This window comes from Carassius auratus, chromosome 47, assembly GCF_003368295.1.
Source record: "Carassius auratus strain Wakin chromosome 47, ASM336829v1, whole genome shotgun sequence".
Lineage (NCBI taxonomy): Eukaryota > Metazoa > Chordata > Actinopteri > Cypriniformes > Cyprinidae > Carassius > Carassius auratus.
Window position 1 is genome coordinate 5808085 of NC_039289.1, and position 16907 is coordinate 5824991.

At 36.9% G+C, this 16907-nt stretch overlaps 2 protein-coding genes across 2 annotated transcripts; both read right to left on the bottom strand.

Annotated features, from left to right (window-relative positions):
* Positions 1-348: 348 nt before the first annotated feature.
* On the bottom strand, positions 349-1700 carry LOC113064906 (complement factor D-like). The gene is made up of 5 exons (XM_026235915.1): positions 1516-1700; positions 1282-1432; positions 1045-1183; positions 661-915; positions 349-560 (listed from the first exon to the last, which is right to left on the bottom strand). Exons 1-5 carry the CDS (start codon positions 1574-1576, stop codon positions 408-410), a joined length of 759 nt encoding a protein of 252 aa, XP_026091700.1. The 5' UTR covers positions 1577-1700; the 3' UTR covers positions 349-407.
* A 12379-nt stretch (positions 1701-14079) lies between these two features.
* On the bottom strand, positions 14080-16113 carry LOC113064907 (complement factor D-like). Its single transcript, XM_026235916.1, has 5 exons — positions 15910-16113; positions 15586-15724; positions 15349-15487; positions 14966-15220; positions 14080-14863 (listed from the first exon to the last, which is right to left on the bottom strand). The coding sequence occupies exons 1-5, from the start codon at positions 15968-15970 to the stop codon at positions 14714-14716; spliced, it is 744 nt and encodes a 247-aa protein (XP_026091701.1). The 5' UTR covers positions 15971-16113; the 3' UTR covers positions 14080-14713.
* Between the last annotated feature and the right edge of the window lie 794 nt (positions 16114-16907).

Sequence of the window (16907 nt, forward strand, 5' to 3'; positions counted from 1 at the left end):
CACCGATCATGTCTCATATCCATGTTGCTTTGGACAGCCACAGAAACACTGCATTGTATCAACAGTCGTTTCAGCATTTGAGGGGAAATGGTGACGGAATGTCAAATGGTGATGGGAAAAAGCATCAATTAGAAGAGTGCAACTAATTTTTGTCTTTATACTCCACCGAAAAGTCAGTTTAGGCAAAACTTGATGGCAATGATATGCAATATGAGGAAGCTCAATGCTGTTATATAAACTGATCGCATGCTGCATTCATTCAATCAATGCCACTGACACTGAACCCCCCCCCCCCCAATGGAATAATGTGTGGGTGTGATAATAAAGACACTTCAAGATTTAGGATTGTCAAGTGATACTTTTATTGAAAGAGGTCATGCAAAAAAAAATCAGGAACTTAACTCACTTCACATTTTAATTTTTTCGTTTATCCATGGAATATATAGTGAAATCTTAATATACACATTAGGTTTCACAGGTGAATTGCAGAGTAAACTATCTCCAAAAGATGTGACACCAATTGCAGTGTCTCCACAAACCAAAGGACCCCCAGAATCATACTGTTAAGAAAAGAGAAATAGTCAATGACATACATTGTATCAGTTGAAACTCAGTTCATAAATTCATGTAAGAAGTGTGTGAATCATCTTTAGTACATACACGGCAGGATCCACCATGGCCATATGCGCACATCATCTGTGTTTGTGAGAACATATTTCCCCACCTCTCGTGACATTCACTTTCATTCATTATATACACATTTGCCTCCATTAGACGATGGCTCTTTTGGCCTTTAATCTTCAGTTGTCCCCAGCCCGCAACACTACAGAGAGTGTTTGCCTCAACATCTTCTCCGTTCTTTGGTAATGAAATCGATTTAACATAGTTGTTGTTAATGTTGACTTTTTCCTTTAACTGTAATTCAAAAAACAACCATTATTAACAAACATATTTTATTTAGTTTTCTTTTATAAGCCTGAACTGCAGTTGATTAAACTGCCATTTGTGAAGTTGAGAACAACTAAATGTATCACAGGTTGTTACCTTCAAAAGCATGATGTCATTGAAATGAAAAGAACCACTATAGCTTGGATGTTGGATGTAGGACTTCACTCCAATATGATCTGACTTCTTACTTTCCCTTAAGTCATGAGCACCAACCACAACTGTCAGAGTCTCATTTCTGTTGAATGAGAAAGTAATGATACTCAGTTTTATCTTACAATGCACTGCCGTTACAATGCCAGCCAAAATGAGTGTAACTAGACAAAAACCCCTCACCTGTCCCAGCAATGTGCAGCAGTCAAGACCCATTGATCAGAAATGAGGGATCCACCACAGACATGTATCCCATTCGATTGAATAGAAACCATGTAAGGTCTGGAGTGGGGTTTTGCTTCCCTGCCATTCACTATACCCACATTCACATGAGCTGAGACAGAGAGATATAAATTTACGTTATCTTATCCAAAACATACCATTCATAATTAATGCTGTTTTATAATAGAGTCTCACCAGTGAAGGTCAGGTGTGGCAGCAGAGAGGCCAGCAGGAGCAGAGAGATGATGGTCATCATGAACACAATCAGTGAGCTCTCACGACAAAACACTGTATAAATATAGTTTGAAGGAGGCGGAGACACTGGGTTTCGCCTACAGGTATGTTGTTTTTCTTGCAAAATGAGCAACACAGTGATGAAAAGATATTGTTCCTGTTAATAATTCCGGTCCTTCCTTTTCCGTTAACCTGCATATGCACCATCTTTCCTAAAAGGCTAAGATCTATTTTGATGCAGGATGTTCAATCTGATGAGGACAGATTTTTCTCTCCTACTTCTTGTGTCATGATGACTAATAGACATGGAGCGATAAGTAAACTTAATCAACGCATATTATAAAAAGTTATACTGTACAGCTTTCTAAAATCAAATTTTTTTTTTTCTACAATTTTATTTTAGAGTTTTGCAGCCTGCCACAGCAAAGTAATCAAAAAGACATGCAAATAATTATGACAAATAGGATATAAATTACAATTTAATTCAAATTTTTAATAAGATAACCTATTATTATTTATTAAAAGCTAAATCTTTGTCATACTCTCTCCTCAATCCACACACATGTACCCATAGACTTGTTCACAGAAACTTATCAGCACTTGCCATGCTATTTCTTCAATAGAATAGTTTCACTACTGCAACATGGCATACCATTTCTCAGAATAGGACCAGATGCCATAGATAGATAGATGAGGAGCTGAGCTATCAGTCTGTGGTATCTGGTCCTGAGCCCCGGCTCTGACGTAATAATATTTGCATTACAAGCAGTCTGTGGTGGGGTGTATGATGATAATTTTGAAGGGCTGAATATCACCCCGACCAATCATTAAAATTCCCCCAGAGAACTGCTGCATTTCTCTAGTCTTAGGAGCATGCATGCACTAATTTTAATTTTAACATTTGCACAATGTTTAAACTCACATTTCAGGAAATATGAGTTTAAACATTTTGCAAATATTAGAATTCACATTAGTTGACTACATCTTTAAATCTATGTCAAAACAGTGGTAGCTAACCCTGGAGGGCTGTCATCCTGCAGTTTAGCTCCAACCCTAATCAAAGACACCAAAACCAGGTAAATCTTTAGATTTGCTTGAAAAATACAGGCATTTAATTTAATTAAGATTGGAGCTGAACTGTGCAGGACAGAGGGCCTCAGGCCCTTCATCTATCTATCTATCTGTGGAGCTATAGGCATAGCATCAAAGTTTAAACATTTTGATAAAAAATCCAGCATTTCTGCCAGCTTACTCTTCTACTGTATCTCTCTCTTAGGTCCGTCTGTGCTACAGGGCATGTTGGGTAGCAAGCAAATTCCACTGGTTGTGATTGGGTACATGATTTTCTTTTTTGGCTTCTTCATATAGTAAAAGGGAAATGTATATAAATAATTACAATACATTATTATTACAATTATTTATATGAGCTGCCAGTAGTAATTGTAGCAGAATTAAATTGAAACAGAATCAAACATTTAGTGTACTGTAATTTCATATAAACTCTAAGAAAGCATATTTTTTGTGGCCACAGAAAACAACCTTCCTACAGTAGCCTAACAATGCATTAGAGCATGTAGCAAGGATCAAATCGTAAAAGGACAATTAAGGTGCAAGGCAGAATCCAAAACTCATGTAATGTGTGCACAAGAGTTTTATTAACTAAACACTAACTAACACAAACTAACAAACCTACATACACTCATTCATGCATACAAAAGGAGAGCAAAGTGGATGAATGAAGCCATTGGAGAAAAAAAAAAAAACTGAGAATGAAGCTGTGAAAAGAGTCAGTTAATCACCTGAGTAAAACCACCAGCGCCGTTTCAGAATGGGGTCTACAGCTTATACTAAACCTCTGTTTTGTGTAGTTAAATGTACAATATTTGCATTGCCTTGGCCTGGAACGAGCTTCTGGATGAGGTCTCAGATGAAAGACTTGATGGACTTGCGATCGTGTTCTTCTGGGTTTGAAGAGCGATGAATTCCAAAAGATGTTCTGACTCTATAGTGATTGGGAGTTTCTTCCCACTTGAAAGGGAAAAAGAGCTAAGAGAGACATCAGCTGAGATCCTAGGTGAATGGAAAGTCAAGGCCGAGGGCCTGGCAGGTGCTTAGAGGTTCAAGAGGGTTCTAGCTCATCCTCCTCATTCTCTTAGGATATAAAAGAACTACAGACTCTAGGCGGGTCACTGATGTGACTGGGATGTTGATGGCACAGTGGATAGTACACATGCCTTTGGTGTGAGAGACCCAGGTTCAGATCCACTGTGAGACACCAATGTGTCCCTGAACAAGAAACTTGACCCCTAGTTGCTTGCGTGTGACCTCTGACATATATAGCAATTGTAAGTTGCTTTGGATAAAAGCATCAGCTAAATGAATCATGTAATGTGAGGCGAGAAGATTCATGCCTCTCAGGATGGGCTTGTGCAACGAGAAAGGCTGAAATTCCAAGTGGGAGTTAAGAAGATAATTATGTGATGATTGACCATTTATGATGAACATCTGCTGTTAACAAACAGAATCACTGTAGGAAAGAGAAACACAAGAACTACAACTGACTGTAGCCACAGACGAAGAAGAAATCTAGAAATCTTTAACACTCTCAAGATCTGATTAAACAGCTTTAGCAACTTCTCATTATTAGACAGACTGATTCTTTTTTAGTCAGACTTTTAGATGTTACATTGTTTCATTTGAAATCATCATCAAGGAGATCAGTGTTTCCTTTTGTTAGGCTCTTGTTTTAACTATGCGTTTATTAAAAATGTGCTAACCAAACAAAACTTAGAAAAATAACAGATGATCCACTGACCCCGTTTGAAGTCCAATTTCTGATAAAAAGGATATTGCGTTGCTTTAGCATTGTTTATAGCTTCAGATCTAATAAGTAATAGTACTATAAAAAATAATTTAAATAAGTTACAAATTCACTTTGGCCACAAAACGTTTTCATCTGTAGCAACTTAAAGACCACAGACATCAATAATCAGCAAATGAATGTCAAAAATATTGAGTCAACAAAATACTTCAACAGTGCAGCATTAAGCATTTTGTTGACTGTGACCTTATCAAGATTTGTATGCTGATTCTTGATGTCTGTGGTCTTTGTATTTTGCAGATGAAAAGTTTTTGTCTACAGAGTGCTTTGTAAACACTTCATGTTATCTTATATTTAACATTTTGCTTGATCCAAAGCTATAAACAACACTAAAGCAATACAAAACCCATTTAATCAGAAATCTTACTTCAAATCAGGTTGATGGATAATCCCCACAACTTTTTTTTTTTTTTTTTTTTTTTTATAAACACAGATATAACAACCAGCATAACATCAACATCATAAAATCAAGAGTCATCCCAACAAAAGTTACCACTGCTCTTCTTGATGGTGATTTCAAATAAAATAATATAACATCTGAACCTCTGTTGATTCTAGAGTTCATTTCAAATCTTCTCTAGAAGTCTGACAGAAATAAAGTCAGTCTGGCTAATAATTATAAGCTGGTAAAGCTGTTTTAGGAGAGTTAAAGTCTTCTATGTTTCAGTCTAGTTCATCTTCATCTGTGGCTGAAGTCACTGTAGTATCTGTGGTGAAGTCAACTGTTCCTTCAGTGATTCTCTTTACATCAGTGACTCGTCATTAATGGTGTCACAACAGGCTCAAAAAGGAGGACGGAGTGAAAACCAAATGACCAATTAATCGTTTAAGCTTTGAACAGTTAGACTGAGCTCTGATTGAAGGTTTTTGGCAGTTTCATCGTAACAAAGTATTTAAACACAAATGAAAAACAATACTTACAAAAATAGGAAAGAAACAAAACCCAAGAGGAATTCTTCCTCCTGAACACATTTCAACACCAAACTTAACAAGCAACAGGTGCACACGATTTAGCGGTACAGCCCCCCTGGAAATATATTACAAAAAGTGTTTTCGTAGAAAGAGATCTGGGGCCTGGGGCCCGTTCTTCGTACGTCGCTAACTCAGTTAGCTGGATTTGAATGTTGACGATTTGGCGTGATCTTGGATCATTTGGTTCTTCGAAGCTCATCAGCTGCTGTCATAGCAACAGGTCCATTAGCTTAAACCTGCTCGGGAGCAGCTTATTTAATGTAAACAGGATTAGATCGCTTCTTTTCAACCAGAACTGATACTCAAAATATGCCTGCTACCACCGCTACTTTATTACAAGATTATGGTACTGATCCAGGGACAATAATTTAAAATAATAATCATTAAAAAAATTATTTAAAAATAATATAAAAATGCTGTGTAGTCCATAACAGCCTACTATAGACACAGCCAGTTTTACTCAATGAAATATTTATTTGTCATAAAATTATTACTTAATAATTGTATTAGAATCTTACACACATGCTATACAGATAATAGAGTTGTGCATTATTTTGAGTGATAAGAGTGGCTTGATTGAGCGCAGGAGATGCAGATATCATGATAATGACCCTTTAGAAACTTTCATTAATGCTGTCACGTAAAAAATCTGTCCAAATATAGAATGGAATGAATAGATGATTTCTACATTGAAATAAAAATGTAAAGACTGCACAACTATTATAAATTGCGAATCTAAATAATTGGGAATAATTAAAAAAAAATCTAATAAAATAAAAACATGTATCTATTATCTGTCTCATGTATCTATTATCACATTTATGTAGTTTTGTTTGCTTGGCTGTTTCCTTATAAAAGTCCAGAAATTTGTCAAGTTTTTCGTCAGGTGTCGTTTTAAATTATATGACGTCATTACATTGGCGTCTTGCCACCAGCCAATCGCTGCACTGCTGATCATGGTTTCGAGTATCGATACATATCCCCTTTTAAGCCAACACATTAACGCGCAATTGTCTCACATAACTCAATCCAGCGATACTAATCATACACAACAGGTGTGTTCGAAGAACCCAATTAGCCGGATCAGGATTAGCACGATGATATCATCTTGGATGTGTCATTTGATCTCGGATGTAATGAGCGACGCACGAGGAACAGGCCCCTGATATTCAATAAGCCAAGCTTTATCATTTGTTTATCTATATTGCTTCTGTTTTTTATTTGTTGAACCTCAATTAAATTGTTAGCCTTAACTTGGTTTGGACGTTTTTTGTATTTTCTAGTTCGGGGAACAGACACAGTCTCTATAGTGTGATATCTAGGCGAAAGAGTCTCTATGTGCTGAGAATTAACTGATCTCTGTGACGGGAGGCAGCTAGCAGACGGTCGGTTTAGCCAGTCTGTCTGCTTCCTGACCTGGGCCCCAGTTACTCAAGTATAAACACTAAAACTATTTGCCATATTTCTAGAGAGAAGAGTGGCGCCACCCCAGGAGGGATGAAGAACATCTCTTTTCAACAGGTCAGGAAGAAGGAGGCGGGAACCGGCGCACAATCAAATGAAACTTTAATTATTCAAAATAAACACAAAACATAAAATAATGTCCCAGGCCTGGTCCTCTCTCGTCCTTCACTATAGTCGCTCCAGTTTTATATCCTGCCATCTCCTACGTGGGACTCGATACCGGCGGTGGGGCGCAGGTGCAGCTCATCTCCAATCACTACACCTGGCCTCACTCCTTGTTCCCACGCCTCTCGGCCCCGCCCCACTCGCCACACCCATGTTATTCTGTGGGCACCACTTAGACATCCAGCCATTGAGTGATGACAATCTGCTATGCATCTCGTCACCACGGTAAGCAGGGAGGGGACCAGAGCATTTGACAGTGTCTGTCGTGCTTGCAAGTTCACACACCTCTTTAAAGTAATTTTTAGTGATCTCCGACTGGCGAAGTCGAACATCATTAGCGCCGGCATGAATAACAATTTTATTGTATTTACGTTTAGCATTAGCCAGCACTTTTAAATTTGCCAAGATGTCAGGCGCTCTGGCTCCCGGTAAACATTTGACTATGGTGGCTGGTGTCTCTATATTCACGTTCCGTACAATAGAATCGCCAATAACTAGAGCACTTTCATCAGGTTTCAGTGGGGAGAACCTGTTTAATGTTTTGATCGCAACAGAAGAGCGTTTGTTTGATGAACTTGTGAAAAACTGGAGGAGAGAGAGGAGAGGAGAAAAAAAACGCTAATGACAAGCTAAAGGTTGATATCACTGGGATTGGATAAAGCGGTGCTGGTTTTACAGACTGATTCGTTTTTCCAGTAAGTTGGCAAGTATGACACGATTTAATGTAACTAGAAACATCCCCTTTTAATTTTGACCAAAATAACCTTTTTAAGAGCAACTTTGACACCCAAATGGCCAGATGTATCATGCGCAGTTTGTAACACAATGTTCCGAAATTTCTGAGGAATAACAATTTGTACAATTTAAATCTCCGATTGAAAATCTCTGTGTGGTACCCATGTTCGAACCAATAGACCTTCATCTAGGTAATAACCCGAAGGAAGGTTGGCAGTTGTGTCACATGGAACAACCCATTTTAAACAGCTTATTTAGGGTTAAATACACCTTTTTTTCCATCACCAAATCATTTCGCGATACTGACAAAATTGAAGGAATTTCCAGAATACTCGTCTCCTTTGGACAGTCACAATTATCAGCAATTTCCTGTTTTTTTTTTTTTTTTTTTGACATAGCCCATGTCAGGGCACAAGACGGCAAAACCGTGGTGATGAACGAAGAAGACTCTTCATTCTTTCCTTGTTGTCACCACCAAGTGAGACGAACAATCTTTCCAAACACGGTTTCCAACCAAATTATTTCCTAATATAACCTGTATTCCCTCTACAGGCAAACAAGGATGAACACCAACTTCCATCAGACTGCAGAAAAGTTGATGGAGAAGGACAGACATAACCACGTATCAGCAAATTATCTCCTGTTTACGAGGTGGATGAAAAGGGCAGTATGGACTCTAAAACAAAGGATTCAGATGAACCCGTGTCCCGCAGGATTTTTACAGGCACTTTTTCTGCAGAATCAAGCAATCCGGCATAACCTTCAATAACAAAAGGATTAAATGTCGATTGCTCAGGAGATTTATATATGGCCGAAACCGCTAAAGCAACAGGTTTCGCAGGCGGAAATTTTAAGTTGGTTTTGGACGTTTCTCATTTTTTACAATGGACACTAATTTTTCCAATGATCAAATGTATGACAATAATAACACACATTATTCTTATCTTGTCCTCCAACAAATTAACAATGAAATATACCAGGCTGAGTGGATTTATGCCACGGTTCATACCGACTAGGTCCTTCATACATCTTATTACTGGCCGAAGTTTTATGAAAAATAAAAGTTCTCTGCTGAAACAGCTGCTTCATAAGCAGCAAGAGATTTGTGTAAACTTTATTAACTTATAAACCATACTACTGTCAATTCATCTAAAAACTCAATCATAAAGAATCAATATCTGCAATCGATCAATATTACAGTTTAGGCTAAACAAAAGTCTAACACTGACAGTGTGACAAAGTGGCGTGACATACAGCCAGTATGGTGACTCAAACTCAGAATTGGTGCTCTGCATTTAACCCATCCAAAGTGCACACACATACCGTGAACACACACACAGAGCAGTGAGCAGCTATTTATGCTGAGCCGCCCGGGGAGCAGTTGTGGGTTCGTTGCCTTGAGGCCCTTGAGCAATGTGCAGCAGTGAAGACAAACTCATCAGAAATGAGGAGTCCACAGCAGTTATGATGTCCATTTATCTGAAGAGAAACCATGTAATATATACAATTCATTACCACAAATATATGAATGATAGAGCACATTATAATACAGGTGACATATTTTTATAAGCCTATATATACAGCATATAGTCCGTTTAGAGGTCCAATATAGAAAGCTTGTGATGGTGACCTCTGCTGGTGAGTGTAGGAATTGCAGAAATGACATTCTAGACTTGTTTTAAATAATCTTTGTTTATTCTACTTTGGGAGACAATGCAATCATTTGGCATTTATACACTTTGTAATCACAAAACAAAAGACAGGTAAAGAAAGGGGTTTCAGACGTGAGAAAGACACCAAGCTCCTCACTCCCCCTAAATGTAGTTTATGAATTATTTTAAGTGTGCTCCCATTTACCATTGTTTGTTGAATTTTCGTGGCCGAAATCATGCTTCAAGTTTAACTGCTTCCAAAACAGCAATGTTACCACCTCCATGGATTCTCTGTGGATTTTAAGTTCACTCGAGAAGACAGCCACCTGGTCACCAGGGGTGGACTGGCCATCGGGAGCACCGGGACATTTCCTGGTGACCTGACGGTCATTCTGGCATGCAGACTGCCGCTGTGCAGTCCATCAGCCTGACGTGTAAAAGGCTGGTATGCAGCTGCCAATTAATTGACAGAATTATGAATCAGGCAATCGCGGAGTGAAAATGACACCACCACATGATCCAACATCAGCGACACACTGATGTGTCAATGGCTATTGGCTACACCTTTAATACATCCAGAGGCAGGCTATACCTTAGAAAAATGTGCAAAAAATGAAGCGTAAACGCAAAGGAGGAGCAGAGAGGGAACATATAAAAAGGGGAAAAGCCCTGGTCACAGTCACAGCAAGTTGCTGCAAAATCCCAGCCATCTTCGCCAATAAGAATTACATTTACATTATATTTACGTAATCATTTGCCAGACGAATGCTTTCATCCAAAGCGACTTACAATGGATCAAATCTATTCTAAATATATACATATATATATATATATATATATATATATATATATATATATATATATATATATATATATATATATATATACATATTATGATAGAAGTTTTAAAAGAGCATTTTGCAACATCTTAATGATAAAATTGCACACTGTTTAACAGATGGGGAGACTATTTTTAGTGCCAGATCTGACCAGACATTTAGATTTTCCATTTCTAGCCTACAATATGTAGCCTAGTCTACAATGTTTATTCATTGATTTATTTTTAAAAGATGATGAACGAAAGAAACAGTAGCACTAGTGCTGCAAGAGCTCCTGCTGTTGAACTAGAGGGGTGGACAATTCAGCTTTTGAGTCAGAGCAGGAACCTTCAGCTAAAGTTTAAGCTATAAGCAAAACTAAACATGTAGGCTATACTCTTAGAAAAATATGTGCTTTTATGATTTATAAGATCATCAGAAGTCTGTAATCATGGGGACATACAATTGATAGCTGCACAATAAATATAATATAGATTATTGAACATGCTTATTTCATATTGCAGAGAAACTAAATGTGCAGAGTGAGAGAGAGAGAGAGAGAGAGAGAGAGAGAGAGAGATTCAGGGAATGACGATAGAGTCAGTGAAAGCCTACAACCAAAGGATTTGATTTATTTTTTATTAAGTACCACCCAATTCAAACAACTGAAAGAGCCATTCCTGACGTATTCCACTGAAAAGATGGCACAAACAGGAAATGGCTGACATACAGTGAAAGTAATCACTCCCTATTCTTTCTTAGAGTCAACAAAGCAGACATCCATAGCCTTCTGACTGATACGCAAATGACGTTCATCGAGACCGGGTTAGAAAGAAGAGGCAGGTCTTGGAACATGTGATTGATGTAGTGAAAGTTATTGGTAAATGTGGGCAAATCTACAGAGGTCACAGCCATAAAGATACATACTGTATGACCTTAAAAAATGGGACGGGGGAACAGGTCCCCCCTATCAGAGGGTTGTCCTCCCTAAAGTGGTCATTAAAATAATGCTGTGTATCGTAAATAATAATGTTTTATACTTTAAATAATTATGTAAGTAGTAAAACAACACAAACAGGGTAAAAATGCGTTTTAAGTTTTGTAAGTTATTTAGTACATTATTATAACTATATAATAGAACTTTAGAAGTTTATATTCTTACAAGTAAATCTTTTGCTGGATTATTTGTGTCCCCTTCAAAAATTGCTCTTGAGAAATGTTATGTTTATTGTCCCCCCCAAATATTAGATGAAATTTACACCCCTGATAGTCTGGAGTGGGGTTCTGCTTCTGTGCCGTTCACTATACCCACATTCACATGAGCTGAGAGAGTTACTGCTGTCAGTCAGTTTAATCAACACGTACCAATGAAATCATCTTAAAAATCAGTATAATGCGCTGTTTTATAATGAGTCTCACCAGTGAAGTTCAGGTGTGACAGCAGAGAGGCCAGCAGGAGCAGAGAGATGATGGTCATCATGAAGACAATCAGTGAGCTCTCACTGACAAAACACTGTATAAATATTAAGATGGATGGAGACATTAAGCTGCCCATAAGTTTTTTTTTTTTTTTTTTTTTTCAGATTTTGGTATAAGCAGCACAACGATGAGTAAATGTTGTTCTTGTTAATCCTCATGGTCTCATTTTCAGGCCACGGATGGTTTGGTTGTATTAATTCTAGAAAAATACATTTTGGTACTTCCTGTTCATCCAATGTTTGTGAACCATGTACAGTTAATGTCTCAGTTGTTGAAGTCAATAATAATAGAAATATACAAATATTTACAATTGTCCAGAATTTTACTGGGGAAAGAAAAAAACTATTGAATGTGAGAGGACATTTCTTTAGACGTCCAATTTAGAAAGCTGGGGATCAGGGCCAGCCCAGGCTCTGTTGGTGCCCTAGGCGAGATATTATGTACGATAATACAATGTTAATTTCTACCTTTATATATATTTTTTTCTTCTTTTCATCACTTCCTGCCTTGTGCCCCTGATCATTTATATATATATATATATATATATATATATATATATATACATATATATATATATATTTTTTTTTTTTTTTTAGAAATTATACTTTAAGAGCACATTAATGGAAAAACTACAGGTATTTTAACCGCGTGCTCTATGCATAATTTATTGCGTAATGATAATGTATTATAATGTGTTAAAATTAGTCCAACATTTAATTTTGAAAAATTTTGTCGTAGATGTCAATTTTATTTTATTCCAATAATATTATAATAAGTTTGATGATTAATCAGTAGCCTACTAAAATAATGTTAACTGTCAGAAATTATTTTGCTTAATATATATGGATGTAGGAACGCATGATGGTCACAAGAGGGCGAAAAAGAAATTCCTGCAGCGCCCCCCAGTCATTCTGCACCCTAGGCAACTGCTTAAGTCACCTAAGCCACGGGCCAGCCCTGCTGGGGATGGTGAATTCAGTGAATCTAGTGAATTTTGGGAATTGCAGAGATGACAAATAAATTCAGTTATTCCGCTTTGAAAGATGATGGAATCTTTTGGCATAAAATTGAATAAACAATTTATCTTACTTTTTTGTCAGATATATTTAATCTCTGACATTTCGTGAACAGATGGAAAGACCTCAGAGAAGATATACCATACACCTGAAATGAGAAATTCAATAAGAATCCAGGCTATCGAGTAGGCTACGGAGGAGGATTAGGGGGACAGTTACCTAGGCCGCAAATGACAACCCATTCTCACTCCCAAGGCGTCAAAAACTGAAACATGGTCAAGCGCCTCTAACGTCACTATAAAGACACCAAATGTACCCCTCGGCCTCACTATATCGAAGTGATATACTCATCATAGCTGTTGAGCTCGATTTTGTAGACCTGAAAAAGAAGGACAGCATTATCATGCAAGCAATCCTGTAAGACAGAAAGGAAGGAAATAAAAAATAAAAAAGATGCTGTATAATTAAATGTTAAATGCATCCATTATTAAAACCAAGTCATTAATAGCAAGCTATATTCATATGAATTTGTTTAAAATGATTACATGCTAACAGGATTGTTATCAGTAGTGTAACTGATATGGTTCTGACAAATTAATCAAAGATTTGATATACCACTCAATGGAAACATAAATGACGAGGTGCAGACAGATATTATGTGTAGTTGGAACATGAACTGATGGGGCTTATTTGAAGTAATTTATTAAGAAGCCAATGGACAATATAAACTTTCTGACTGTGTGGGGCATCTGACTGCTTTCTAAGAAGAGCCCAACAGATTTATCAATATTGTGATAGTGTCAGATGAGATGGTCCTGGGGCTTGTACAATATCATACAAGTGGTAAATTGAATTACTGAATTATTAAGACTTTTATTTGCGACTGTGTTTAGGGTTCATACTAATGGGGCATTTTTGAGACTTTAACCCTGTCCAAATACCCACACTGTGTGCGTGTGTATGTGACAGTGTGTATGTGACAGTGCATGCACAAGACTGTCCCAGGTCTTTATAATGCTAAAGCGCAGTGCCTTTAACATTGCACATTAAACCCACACTAAAAGTATATTTATTTTGTACATCATTTGCAACTTCTTTTTATCACTTAATTAGGAGCACCACAAATTAAATTGTCATCTTTAATAGATGTGCTTTGGACAGCCACAGAAACAATGTGCACTGTATCAACAGTCGTTTCAGCATTTGAGGGGAAAGGAATGTCAAATGGTGATGGAAAAAAGCGTCAATTAGAAGAGTGCAACTTATTCTTATCTTTATACTCCACCGAAAAGTCAGTTTAGGAGAAACTTGATCACAGCAATATACAATATGAGGATGCACAGTGCAGTTATATTTATTTAATTGAGTCATTTATAAGATGCTTTTATCCAAAGCGACTTACAAAGGAGGACAACAAAAGCAATCAGTTGTAATATTAAAATAACTAAAAACAGTTCCAGAACTAAGAGCTAAAACCTAAAAAATACTACCTATGCACATTTTCAAAATAAAGAAATTAGATAAAAATTACAAATGCATGCAACTAAATTTCAAAACGTAACATTTATATGAAAAACAAAAAATAAAGCTAAAAACAATAAAAAAAACAATAAAATTTTTCCTTCTTCTTTTTTTAATTTCCATTTAGACTGTTGAAGTATTAAAATAACTAAAGAGGAAATTAAACTAAAACTCAATAAAACACACTTTCCTTATTTTTCTCCACAACAAATGCCCAAGCAAGTGCAGACACTGACAAGATACGCGATACAGAACGAGACCAAACACAAATATAAACTACTATAAACTGATCGCATGCTGCATTCATCCAATCAATGACAGTGACACTGCAACCTCCACAAAATATTGTGTGTGTGTGTGTGTGTGTGTGTGTGTGTGACAATGAAGACACTTCATGATTTACGATTGCAAAGTGATACTTTGATTGAAAGAGGTCATGCAGAAAAATCCAAGAACTTATCTAATTTTGATGTTTATCCATGGAATATATTCTGAAATCTTAATATACACATTGGGTTTCTTGGGTGAATTGCAGAGTGAGCTATCTCCAAAAGCTGTGACACCAATTGCAGTGTCTCCACAAACCAAAGGACCTCCAGAATCATACTGTTAAGATAAAAGAGAAATAGTCAATGACATACATTGTATCAGTTGAAACTCAGTTCATAAATTAATGTAAGAAGTGTGTGAATCATCTTTAGTACATACACGGCAGGATCCACCATGGCCATGTGCGCACATCATCTGTGTTTCTAAGAACAAATTTCCCCACCTCTTGTGACATTCACTTTCATTCATTATACACACGTTTGCCTCCATTAGACGATCGCTCTTTGGGCCTTCAATCTCCAGTTGTCCCCAGCCCGCAACACTACAGAAAGTGTTTGTCTTAACATCTTCTCCATTCTTTGGTAATGAAATCGATTTAACATAGTTGTTGTTAATGTTGACTTTTTCCTGTAACTGTAATTCAAAAACAACCATTATTAACAAACATATTTAATTTAATTATATTTTATAAGCCTGAACTGCAGTTGATTAAACTGCCATTTGTGAAGTTGAGAACAACTAAATGTATCACAGGTTGTTACCTTCAAAAGCATGATGTTATTGGAAATATAAAAACCACTATAGCTTGGATGTTGGATGTAGGACTTCACTCCAATATGATCTGAATTCTTACTTTCCCTTAAGTCATGAGCACCAACCACAACTGTCAGATTCTCATTTCTGTTGAAAGAGAAAGTCATGATACTCAGTTTTATCTTACAATGCACTGCAGTTACAATGCCAGCCAAAATGATTGTAACTAGATAAAAACCCCTCACCTGTTCCAACAATGTGCAGCAGTCAAGACCCACTGATCAGAAATGAGGGATCCACCACAGACATGTATCCCATTCGATTGAATAGAAACCATGTAAGGTCTGGAGTGGGGTTTTGCTTCCCAGCCATTCACTATACCCACTATACCAACACATGAGAGAGAGAGAGAGAGAGAGAGAGAGAGGAGAGAGAGAGAGAGAGAGAGAGAGAGAGAGAGAGAGAGAGAGAGAGAGAGAGAGAGAGAGAGAGAGAGAGAGATACTGCTGTCAGTCAGTTTAATCAGCACATACCATTCATAATTAATGCTGTTTTATAATGAGTCTCACCAGTGAAGTTCAGGTGTGACAGCAGAGAGGCCAGCAGGAGCAGAGAGATGATGGTCATCATGAACACAATCAGTGAGCTCTCTCTGGCAAAACACTGTATAAATATAGTTTGAAGGTGGGTGGAGACACTTGGTTTCACCTACAGGTACAACCTATACCGCCATTTTTCTTGCAAAAAGAGCAACACAGTGATGAAAAGATATTGTTCCTGTTGATTCTTCTGGTCTTACCTTCAGAGAAAAGCATGTATGCATGCATTTTGGTTCTTTAATAATTTACAGTTCATGATACATCTGCAGTTTGTAAAATGTCTTTCCTAAAAAGCCAAGATCTATTTAGATGCAGGATGCTCATTCTGATATTTCTCTACTTCTTATGTCATGATGACTAATAGACATGGAGCGATAAGTAAACTTAATCAATGCATATTATTAAAGATATTATCGTAGCTTTCTAAAATTCTAGATTTTTTAATATGATTCTATTTCAGTTCTTTCTAAGACCTTTGTTGCCCACCTCAGCAAAAGAATCAAAACGACACCGATCAAGCAAATAAATGACAAACAGGATAAATGACAAATTACTTCAAATTTTGGTAATACTTAGAAAATTGATCCATCATTAATGAATAACTACACAAGAACACACAAGTAACAAAATATTAGCACTCTAGTAACTACTAGTAACTAACAAGAAACTGATTAATGAATTACATGTAGCTCATCAGTAATGTATTTTTTCATACCTCCCTAAGAACTATAAGAACTACTGTATATAGGTTCATAATTAATATGAATGTGAAAAGCATGTGTATTTATGTGCTTATGCATGTTCGAGAGCTTTAACTCTCCACAAAGACCTGAACCTGAACATAAGAAATAGCCTTTATATTGGACTCTTTGGTAAAACTTTACAGTAAGGTTAATTTGTTAACTACATTAGTTAACATGAACCAGAGGTGTCAAGTAACGAAGTACAAATACTTCGTTACTGTACTT